We start from the raw sequence: 12,500 nt of genomic DNA, 5'->3' as shown, positions 1-12,500 counted from the left end.
ATCCTCACTGTCGGGCCTCACTCAATACTGTACTTTGTTTTGTTTGCACCACAATAGGAATAGGAATGTAATGATGAAAATGCCTAAGTATGAACTTTAAAAACAGGAATATAGATGTCTTCAAAATCTTGAAAGAAATATTGGGTTTTTAAAAATTAATAAATAAATATTTTATGGCCAAGAAAATAACAGTCCTGGGTCATTAAGAAAGTCTTTATAGATTAGTAATAAAAAAAAGTCTTTATAGATTTTTAATAAAAAAAATAAAATAAAAAAAATTCTAGCACCTGGCTTCCCTCCAGCAGATCAAGCTCTCCTTTGCTGGAGGCTGAACTGGCATCTTCTTCATCCGAGCTGTTAATGACTTCCTCTTCGTCAGAGTGGACATCCTCCAGATCAGGATTCTCGTCCTGCGAGGGCCTGGCAGGAAAACAGGAAAACCCAGTCACTCACTCCCACCTGGGAACCAGGATAAACGCCTAGACACAAAGCCTTAGAGCAAAGCCCAACAAACAAGGGATACAAAATCACTCTTTGACATTATACCAGTACATAAAATACAGTCTAATTACCACTGTCGCTGCAAAACTCATGTTGGACACAGGACATAGCAGCATGCATCGAATGAAACAACAGAAATAAATTACATATACATTAGCAATAAAACCATAATATACAGATAATGACTAAAAAAAACCTCTATTTCTTTTGACCTAAGAATAGTGATATGCTGCTGTCACTTACATAGCCATTGATTCTCATATCAAGTCCAGTGTATGATTTGCTATAGCTCAATACTGCTACCCTTGCCTGAAGAAGTGTCTGCTTTCCGTCAGGGTGAAGGAGCTATATATACTGTATATACAGCCTCTTGCGCTTGTTCTGCCTAAAAGGTTTTGTGCTGTGGACTACCCTACTCTAGGGACCAAATGAATGGAGTGACTTTAACATGGTAAACAAAGTCAGGAAATCCCGACCGAGATTTTTTTTTTTTTTTTTGTATTTTCAGTTTGGTTACTGCTTATAATACTCAGTTTAACAGGTGAGAGGCAAAAGAAGGTGAGTTCACCCATTTTAAACCTGTAGGATCCCTTTGGCTCCTACAGTAGTTCTCAGACCTAATCACTAATTTTCCCTGCCTCACCCTAATTTACTTTCAATTGTTTGATTCTGTAGCAGTTCCGGGTATCTTTCGTCTGTCCAGAAAGAAACCGTCACTTACTGCTAAATACAGCTGCTTTGCTCTTGCATCAAAGAAAACTAAAGGGCCAAACATGATAAACTCATTTATTACTAAAAATGGAGTACGGTACCTGTGAAAAAGTAGATAAGGGGTTTGATTTGCAGCCAGAGCGGACTCACTCTGGTCAAAAATGGACACACCAAGACAGTCATCTGTCTGGAGACTACTAGGTAACTACTTAATTGAATTGTCCCTGTAATGATGAAGTCATATCACACAGTATATTATTTTTTCTACTGTACATTCATTGGCTGCCACTTTAATACGTGCCGAACAAAAATAACTGACCTACGACCTGCACGGCCAACAACAAACAGGAAGCCTCTGTCTGTCATTTGCAATTGTGAACTGCGTACAGTACAGTAAACCATTCTGGGTTATACTTTATCTTGTATTACATTCTATACCACAATGACTACTGTAGGCTTAGATAGGCATTAAAATACTTTCTCCTTTTTTATTTCTAAAGATCCAGGGCATACAAATGAGGCAAGACACAGGGCAGTATTGATAACACACCAGTGTGCCAGTAAATACATTGCCATCCTATCAGCACATCCTGAATCAGTATGCCAAGGCTTACAGTAACATTCAAATAAAATGTGTACAGCCACTGATTTTTCATCATCTCCAGAAAAAAATAAATCCCCAATAAGAATGACCAGAAAGGTTAAGTTTCTTTCCATTAATATAACAACACACAAATTTGTTTCCTGTTTTTCCATTCCAGTGACTTTGACAAACAAACAGCACGTAACCGTCAAGCGCCTGCAGCCCCCGGCACGCTGTATAAAAACAGTTCTTCTGTGCTTTATTCCGACACCTGCTCAGTTTGTATACATGCTCAATATCCAGCCAACTAAACGTCTTCTTTTTATGATTTGGTTTACATTTTATTTTTCTAACTGACAAATGACTCATGTTGGTTATAAAACTGCTCTATCCATAGTTTAGCAAAATCAGCATCACATAGTATGAGATGATTTTAATGAACAAAATAGGAACTAAACTGTGGGTACCTATAAAATGGGAATACATTTTACATCTTATCTGTTCAAGTTCAAATAAACAGTAGTGCAATCCATTCTAGTGCGATAGGCATTGCATGCAATAGGTAAGTAGTCTGTACTAAATAATCTTAACCTTACACAAATCAGCAAGGGCTCAAATAAAATATCAATAAAGTCCACATGGACCACTTACTGTATGAATAGTGAAACAAGCTTCCTTCCTTCAGGTAGCATACACTGTCATCTGGAAGCACTTACACTCCAGTGAATGTTACTTTCCAGTAGGTCCAGAAGCCCTGATATTAGTCCTCAGCAGGTGGTCAAGAGGGTCACCAACTTCTCCATAATACTGAAATATATTTAAACCCTATAACTGCATGAACAATGCCTAGTAGTAAACCTACAGGCTTAAGTGAGAATTAATCATGCTATACAATCAGTTCAGACTAGATTTACTGCAGCAGCGGCCTGATGGCAGACGTTCCTGGCACACGGTCATTTCAATAATATATCTTAATAAGGGAAATTCTGACACCCAGTACAGGGTGCAGGACTAGCTTGTGTTTCTACAGTAGCCCTGGTAACCTGTTGCAATCTACTGTGATCTATGTCATAACACTGAATTATACTAGTACAATTATTACATACAGAACCACAAATAATAGTAACACTATGCTGAAATTGGAACTTACAGCCTCCACAGTATGGTTTTTAATATCAAGGCACCTGCATTTGTAAAATAAGTAGGCAAGTAAAAGGCTTGTGTCTAAAACCTCTATTTAGATCAGAGGTACTGTACAAATGTTCACAACTTATGCTGTTTTTACTCCCGCGCTTTAAGCGCCCCTGGATAGCATCAGAAACATTTTAAACCATCAGAATGCAGGGCTTTACGTGTCCAAATCCACTTCTAAAGGACTTGACCCAAGACCACGTGGAGGACATGTGGTCTCAGTCTGTTGGCCACATTAAACTCAAGTAAAACTATAAGAAACTGAAGACTACAATGTTTCATCTGATGCCTTGGTCTAAAAGCTTGTGTGCTTGACAGCGTCTTATAATAATAATACTTCTTAATTTAGGATTGTGTGCTTGACGTTACGTGTTGGCCCAGCAAGATGCTCAGTCTGTGAAAGCAACTGGGCCGGTTCACAGCATCTGTCAGTCCGCAATTAAAAAAGGTACAACAGAAATAGCTTTTAGTCTGCATAAGCAGCAGTGTGGAGTAGTGGATAGGGCTCTGGACTCTTGACCGGAGGGTTATCACAGTAGATTGCAACAGGTTACCAGGGCTACTGTAGAAACACAAGCTAGTCCTGCACCCTGTACTGGGTGTCAGAATTTCCCTTATTAAGATATATTATTGAAATGACCGTGTGCCAGGAACGTCTGCCATCAGGCCGCTGCTGCAGTAAATCTAGTCTGAACTGATTGTACAGCATGATTAATTCTCACTTAAGCCTGTAGGTTTACTACTAGGGCAGCAGTGTGGAGTAGTGGATAGGGCTCTGGACTCTTGACCGGAGGGTTGTGGGTTCAAATCCCGGTGGGGACACTGCTGCTGTACCCTTGAGCAAGGTACTTTACCTAGATTGCTCCAGTAAAAACCCAACTGTATAAATGGGTAATTGTATGTAAAAATAATGTGATATCTTGTAACAATTGTAAGTCGCCCTGGATAAGGGCGTCAGCTAAGAAATAAATAATAATAATAATAATAATAAGCATTGGTGTGGGTTTTTTTTTTTTTTTTTTATTTAAAAGGTATTGCGTTCAGCTCAGGGATGGAAAGAATCCTACTAAATAGCAGCTTCGCCCATGTCAGGTTTTACTACAAGCTTGATTCTCCACAGTGTACAGGTAACACACTCAAGTGTGTCTTCATAAACTCATAGTAAATCCAGGAATGGATGAAACTGCTATGCAATAGGAGTCTTATTTCCATCCCTGCAATTGCAGACATACAAACACTGTGACCCAGTATCAGCAGAGACTAAACAGAAGATCTGAGTTGGGAGTTTAGGTGCCAACTGAACTACAAAGATATGTTATTGTAAAAAGGCCCTATTAGAGAAGTGGTCCTGTTTCAGTAAACCTGCGTACACCATATTGAAGTCCAAGAGCAGGATACAGTGGTGACAAGACAGAATCAAACTGAAAAAACATACTAAAAGTTTATTTTCCCAGTACAACTCATCAAGCCCACCTTTCTCAAACATTTCCTGCCCAGCCACTGAAAACCCCACAGGAAAGAGTTTGAGCAGTATGAATGCTTCTTTCATCATCTTAACTTCAAGTTCAGCTTGAACACCAATGTACCCAGTGAGACACCAGAGAGGATTCAGATTTTAATGCAGTACAAACAGCAATCATAAAACGTTTTCATTTCAATAGCTTTCCAAAACACAGATTTGTTAGATGTTCAAAAGTTACTATAGATTAAAAAATATATAATCAAAAGCCTTCGCTAAGCCTCAAAGTAATTTTATTGCTTGCTCAGCTATAAAAAATACACACCCTCTCTTTACAGTGCCTCTAAATTCCAAGGTCCATCCAGGCCTGCAGGCTGACAGCTGTTCATTTGTGTCAGCACATCACTTCACAAGGTGACATGGCCACCTGCCCAACATCTTCAGAAGAGTTCAGACTACACTGTTTTTATACCATTACAGAGCTGCGGTTCCCTGGAGAGGTGCATGCATTGTAGCTCAGGTATCAAACACCTAGATAGCGTTTTTCTTTTACCACAGTAAATGTAAATTAAATCAGACCTACAGTGTAAACCATTCTGATATAATACACAATTGCTTTCACAGAGTTACTCCTCTTAGTTCCCGTTTATACTTGCGATTTCTCATATGTGAACGCTCCAAAAAAAGAAAAGGCAGCCCAGGGCCAGGGCCAGACCAGATTTTAAAAAATGAATTAATAAATAAATAAATAAATCTAATATACGAGCTGCAGTGCATTCATAATTATACTTAATTTGTGACATTTACATTTTTCTCCTATTGATGCTACATGTGAAGGTGAGACCCTCACTAATATTTCAATGCCTGTTATTGTGTTTATTATCGTTAATGTTATTTTACTGGTGCTAGAGCAGTGGTTTATTACGTATCGTGCAAGTTGTTGAGCAAAGTGTATTTGATATGTGATGGTATATTGCTGTATTTAGATTATGGCGCTTCCCTTAATGAATTACACATGGTTGTGTATTGCCTGGAGTTATTGTTTGGTCACCAGACTGGGATTATAATCAATTAAACCTGTTTCCAACTGGATTATAATTCTCTGTTTGTTCATTGCACACTGCATCACTCCTGCACCTGTACACAATCAGCCACTTTGCCACATGTATTTAACATTATTTAATGCTGTGTCTTTTCTGAGGACAGAGCAGTAGTACTATTAGGTGGTCAGTCATGAGTTTGTCTTGTGAATGTCAGTCATTGTGTACAACCCGATAGTCATTTGCAATCTGAGTGACGTATTGTGACAGACAGCAAATGAATCCGAGTCAACAATCTCCCTCCCGACCTGCGAGGGCACGGTATAACAGGAACAGTGTGCTCCGGACTGGATGGTTTGGCAGTTCATTCCCGGGTCAGTCGGAAGTCGCTCATCGGTAGGCAATGTGTCAGACATGGATTGAAGGAGATGTGCTTGCACTTGCTACCAAAGGGGCGTGACTGAAGGAATATCAGGGGATGTGGCCAAGCAATCTGTTCCTTGTGTTATGGTTACATGCGGACCGACAAGGAAAAACCAGTGTACTAACCATGAGTGTTTGCGGGTTTTGTCAAGTCTAGTAATTACTTTGTTTGTCATTGTTAGACAGCTAAACTATCCGGGCGCTTTAGTGAGATGCCAGTATTAAACCTGGACTACACTTCACCCCTGTATTTCACCACCTGCATCAAGAGTACTTTTTTCTGGACTTTGTGAATGTGCTGTGTTTGTGTGTGTGTTTATTTGTGCTTTATTATTTGGAGACTGGAATCCTGTTTAAGAACTGAGCGATACACATTGTTGTGTAAAGCCCATTCTTTATTATTTAAGCGTTGCAGGCACGCAAACCAGCCTATTAAAGAGCTGTTTTTCACTGTGAAGGAAGTCAAAATAGTCAATATGTTGTTGTTTTTTTTTTATATATACCATAAAATTACTACTGTGCTGCATTGAAAAAAATATATATTAATAAGAAACATCTGCTACAAAAGGATTGTGAAGGCTATCGTTCCATTTAATAACAACATTTTAGGCCTGGTTTTCAGTCACGTATGTGATTGCGCAAAGGCGCCTTAAAAACGCAAATGTGAACGGGGTTGCAGACCTAAATATGCGGCGTGTAGTGTGAACAAGGTCTTATTCTCCCTCCCCCCCCCCCCCCCCCCCCCCCCCCCCCCACACACATACACATTTGCTGACTTCTCTAAATATAATGTGAACAGATATGAATACAGAGAGTAGGATTTGTAACGTTTTGTGATATGTAAAATTATAACCCAGTTAAATGTACTGGACAAGAAAATGCTCACTGCAAAAAACAACCTAAAATATCATTAATGTATATCATTGACAGTCCAATGAAGTTAAACAAAGTGGGTAAACATACTGTATAACCTATTCTACTGGGAACAAACTCATTTGCCAATTACTTAATCTGTTCTAATGAGTTTTTGGCTCTGGGTTTCTCACACACAATTACAGTACACTCAACTCTGTTGTAGAATGTGTCTAAGTTGTTAGCTAACAGAAAACTAGATGCAAGTGAGAAGGCAAAATATTGCTCATGGTTGTAGCAATACTGTTGGTATAATTGGTAGACAAATGCATTTTAAGAACAAAATACACTTACAGCTATATCCTCAGAAGTCTGAGAGTGTCTCTATGTGTAACCTCCAAGCAAATTGTTAACAAAGAAAAACAATTCTTCAATACTAACTCAACACCACTACAAGGTGTGTAAAGCCCCTTTCTCACTGGCATGCTCTAACTGAGTCAGAACCTACTCTGATCAGGACCCGGTGCCATGCAGGTCGGCTACGTGATTTCACACTGCTTTTAATAAAGCAGGGTTGACCTGGGTGACAGACCCAAGTACACAATGCGAGTATCAATGCCCTGGAAGCAGCTTGTTATGGAAGCTTCCATCCAAGCTTCTCTGGATTGAACCGTCGGCCCAAATGTTGATTAGAGCAAATGTTTCATCATCCCTGCTGCAATCTGGCTCATGGTGTGCCTACAGCAACAAAAATATGGCTAAATAGAATAAACAAAAACATTTCTTGCGAAAGTGAAACCTTCACGCAGACGTGTCTGTTATTTCATCATGCATTTTTTCTCGCTCAACCTGGGTCAAAGCGTGTCGACCCACATCCTGAGGTGGGTCTTTTGGACCCGTGTACAGCCCAGGTAAGTGGTTTCACACTACGCAGGACTGTGACCCAAGTCCGGACCTGGGTAGGAGTGCCAGTGTGAAAGGGGCTTAAGCTTTCGAGTTAGGTCAACCATCCCTCCTCTGAGGCATGTTCTTTAGCTGTATGTTGTTGGTGAAACCATTATTCATTTATATTGTTAACTACATACCATTCATATTTGTGTTGTCAAGATAAAGTATTTTTCAGCAGTGTGTCAGCAACTGATAATTAAAACCACACTACAGTAAAATGTTAAATGCAAAATCAGGACAGGAATAATCTGGCTGATGCCAATTCCCACATTTATAATTGCTTCATTAGGACACTCCAAGGGTATGTGTGACTGGAGGGGTTTTAATACTGTAGTTCTCAGCAGTTTTAGATGTCATTAAGAGTTTTAATTCCATTTGAAGTGAACATTTAATCATTTACTGTATAAATAAAAATTGCTATATGCTGGCAAAAAAAAAAAATGTCACTCAATGCCATTAACTGCAATATAATTATTAGGCATCTTAATTGACAATTATGGATTTAAAAAAATATATATATTATTTTCATAATTATTATTTCATAATTATTGTTACTATTTTTGATATGATTATCCTTGACTATCCTCCACCATTCATACAATATTACATATATTAAAGTATTGCATTACCTGCGGTATCTGTTCTTTTGTCTGTAGGTTATATAACTCCTAGCGGGTTCATAAGGTTCCTGTACCTCATATACGCTTGTCTCCGAGTCTTCCAGGCTGCTGGAATTTTGCCAGCCAAAAGCTGGAGACTGTGGGGTGCGGTTTCCAGAAGCATGTAGGAAAGGCAAATTCATGTATTCAGGGATTTCCTCATAATGAGGCAGGTTCTCATATTCAACAGCTGATCCTTGACTTGTGAATGAATCTGTCGGTGAACACCCCTCCTCAGAGGTCTGTAAACAAGGGCCTTCGGGTTCATCCACTAAATCCCATTTGGCAAGCCTGCTACTCTGCATTTCAAACTGACCTTTTAGTTTCAGCCCATGCTTCTGGGACACAGGACTGTGCGATTCAGCAGAAAGTGCCTTAACCAGTTTGCTTTTCCCATCACCTCCCGGCGAGCTTGGGTTTAACTCACTGTCGGCCCCATTTCCTTCCACAGGGATATTTCCTACTGCTGTGCTGCTGTCTAGCAACTGGCTCCCCTTGGTAAAGAACTTGGGAAAGTCAAACATTTTCACAGCAAGCTTCATGCCCAGGAACTTCCTTAAAGAGTTCTTCTTTTGACCTGTTTTGGGAGAGATCTCAGATCTTGTCATGTCTGCTGATGAAAACGACTTTGCCCTGGTTTTTCCAAGACTGATATGAGGTGCAGTGCAAGGAACATTCTGAGCATTGCCGTTTTTTAAAGATTCAGAGTTCCCTAAAAAGGGTACAATTGGGTGAGGCAGCTTCCATGTTGGTTTCTCCTGTGGCTGCCCTTGTAAATTATCGCTGAAGTCAGGATTGCTTGTTTCTACTGTTGCACTGGGACTCCTCTCATTCAACTCTGCTGATAAGTGTTTTTTCAGCAAGCCTGCTGCTGGCAAACTGTGCCTTTGGGGCTTCTTTGGAGCCACTCTCGGGGACCGTTCTGCTTTGAGAGGCAATTTCTTGTCACCATTTTTCAATTCTACAACAGCTGGGCTGTTTGCTACAGACAGCTGCAGGTCACAAGACAGTTTGAGGTGTTTGGGTAAACTCAAAGTCAAAGTGCTACAGCGGATAAAGTTGCTATTTTGCCCAGTTGGAGTGGTGTTTTCACATTCAGTTTCTGTATTGGATTGTTTACAAGCTTCATCTTCCACATTCCCAGATATTTCCAGTGGCGAGTCAGAAGCTTTGTCCTGTTTAAATGATGGAAAATGATTACACAGCACATCAGGCGTCACAGGTTTTTCAACTGGTTGAGGAGCACTGTCTGTGTCAGGCAGGAGTTCACAAAGCTCAGGACTGTCATTGCTCTTTCTGGTATACAAAACACTCTGAGCATGAATAGAAACATTTGGGGACTTTATTTGACTACACTTGGCATGTCTATTTGGTTCATTTACCAATAGCTCAGTCATCTCTTTTTTTTCATCCACAAATGTTTCAATACAGTTTTGTCTGATAAGCCCAGGATTTCTCGGTTTTCTGGGTTTTGGGACTGGAAGAGCTTTAGTTGGTGCAGCTGGTGGTACTGAAGAGTCATGTGGATGTCTGGTCTCCTTGCTTAGTTCACATCTACTCTCAGTTGTTAGGACTGTGTTGTCGGCACTTCCTGGTCCCTCTTGATGCTGAATCACATTGGAAATGGCTACTTTACCATTCTCCGATTCGTCAGGGTTTTTTTCTGCTAGATCACCAAAATTAGCTGTGGATGAAAACTGTTCAGTATCAGAAGTCTCATTCATGGTATTGGATTTCTCCAGAGATTTTTGCTTTACGTGATAATTATTAGGCGATACAGCTTGGACCAAAACATCTTTGAGTTTTTGTTCCAAAAAGCTGGCCTTGAGGACCACCTGATTCTTGTTCAAAGCCTTTTCCTGGCCAGTGTCTTGTTTGATTCTTGTCCTTGGAAGGGGAGGACTCTGTTGTCCATCAATGTTTTCATTTTGCCAGACCTCCAGCTTTTCCAAATGACCAATGAAGATTTCATTTTCGTTGCATTGCTCCGTATTATTGCATTTATGGCTACAATCAAAGCTGCAGGTGCATGTTGGTATGATATAGCTGGAATTAATCGCATGCACTTCTTTCTGCAAGCCATTTTTAGAATTAAGGACACCCAAGTTCTGGGACAAGTCAATCTTCTCTTCCAGATTTGTATTGTTTTTTTGAGGGCAAGGTTTCACTTCAGGAACAGAAGAACTTTTCGGAAGCCTTGGTTTTGGGGCTACTACTGGCTTAGCTTTCTTCTGCAAAGGGGCAGAATGTGACAGAACAATATCTGGCTTGGGTGCAACTGGTGGAGGAAGAGGCTTCTGGGTCACAGCAAACTTGGGTTTGGGGGCCACTGGTGGCTTCTTTATATCTACAAATAGAAAAAAAACAGTTAGTTTCCGGTCTTACAAAAATAAAAATCATACACTACTTTAGGACAATGCCTAAAGCGTGGACTTTTCCTGAGGTTGAACAGTTATTTAAACACAAATAATGTCACTTTTTATTCTTTATCAAATTTCCAAAAATGTGTAATATGTGATGCAATAAGCTTACATTTTTAATGCTCTTTTGCAATCCATGCACTGTAAAATACATCGTTGTTCCACTTTGTGTTTTGCTTTTAACTTGTTATCAAAACAAAGCTTTGAAGTATTTTTTATTTGAAAGTAGGACATTTATAAAGGGGTCATTTACAGTAGAACAACTTGCAATCCATTGTGCCTACTCAAAACAACAAACCTTAAACAAATACAGCAATAGATCTGAAGTAGATTTTTTATTGTTATTTATTTATTGTATTTTGAGGTTGTAAAGTCACATTTTTCGGTGCCAGTATTAAATTCTCACGGATAGCTTATACATTCTAACAAAAATGTTTAAGAAGTGAATTTTAAAACTTACTACCTTAAAAATGTCCTACCAAGTAGCCCACAAACACATATCCCTTGCAATTGATTGGCTAAGCCTATCCCAATAAACAAAGCATGTGCCTGGCAGATAGCACAAGAAGGAGCTTTAGTTTAACTGAGAGTCTGAGGGTCAACAAAAACATCTTCTGTCTTGTGTATTTAAAAATAGAAATCATAGTAAATCACAGCCAAAATAGTCAGTTTACTCTTAAAAACTAAAAAGTGTCCCTGAATCCCACGTGGCAACTGGAGCCCCAAAACTACTCCTTGCACACCCAAAAATGAAACCAGAGGTGGGGCAAGGAACCGAGGAGCTTCGGGGTTACAAGAAGTTCAAACGGAGCCTCTCCCACAGCTGTGCTGTGAGGCAGAGAAACAGAGGTAGTAGACAACTGCTAAAAAGGTAGAGTGAGTAGCCATAGAAAAAAGAAGTCACAAAAACAATGCTTTATTTGTCCTTAAGAAAACCTCACATGGAATGCGAGACATCTGCACTGAAGTTTTTTTTTTTTTCTTGGCTTCAAATTACAGTGGAGCTTGTTCAACAAACATTGTACCAAAGATTAAACAATCTACACCAGCGTAAAACAACTGCCCTCATTGCTGAACAATCTGCTGCACGTACAGCACTGCATCTACTGTCTGTTCCATGTAATTTAATCAGAATTAAATTATCCTGCCTATCTTAGAGACTGTTTGCTAGATAAATGATCACCCTTTATTTTTATTCTAAAAGGTGTTTTTTTAAACAATTTTACCCCTGTTTTTTCTACCTATTACTGCAGCCCAGTAGATGGGTGACTTCCTGACATCAAGCCAACGGCCACTTTTCACCCAGACTTCTCCTTGACCCCTCAGACACCTGAACAGTAGTGGTCACTGGAGAATGAGCTGAACTGTCCTTGTCCACTTTTTCCTCCTTAACCCCACAGGAGTGCAATGACCAACGCAGCTCCCTTTGGATCTTCAGCCAAGATCTGGGTGAGCCGCTTGGGAACCTGGGGCCACACTTAAGTGCATTAAACACAAGTTATACATAGTCATTCAACAACTGTGGTTAATTGTATTAATTGTCACCATAACAATGTACTCTGAAAAATAATTCTTCAAATGCAATGCACACATTTACAGACAAATGTGTAGAGAATGGTTTTGTCCACCCCTTATTTGCCAACTTTGATTTCAGTCATACTGTACATCTGCTGTACCCAATGATGAGATTAAGAGATTTCCAATGTTACATCG

General features: G+C 39.7%; 1 protein-coding gene across 1 annotated transcript in view; it reads right to left on the bottom strand.

Annotated features, from left to right (window-relative positions):
* The window catches only part of LOC117419450 (FYVE, RhoGEF and PH domain-containing protein 6-like), a 35,470-nt gene that overhangs the window by 19,892 nt on the left and 3,078 nt on the right, over positions 1-12,500 (bottom strand). The window contains exons 2-3 of the mRNA XM_034032197.3: positions 8,338-10,714; positions 288-420 (exon numbers count right to left, since the gene is read on the bottom strand). Of these exons, the coding sequence (XP_033888088.3) occupies positions 288-420; positions 8,338-10,714 (2,510 nt within the window). The remainder of the gene's footprint in view (positions 1-287; positions 421-8,337; positions 10,715-12,500) is intronic.

Source organism: Acipenser ruthenus, chromosome 14, assembly GCF_902713425.1.
Source record: "Acipenser ruthenus chromosome 14, fAciRut3.2 maternal haplotype, whole genome shotgun sequence".
NCBI classification, from domain to species: Eukaryota; Metazoa; Chordata; class Actinopteri; order Acipenseriformes; family Acipenseridae; genus Acipenser; species Acipenser ruthenus.
This window is presented reverse-complemented; position numbering and strand designations above follow the sequence as displayed.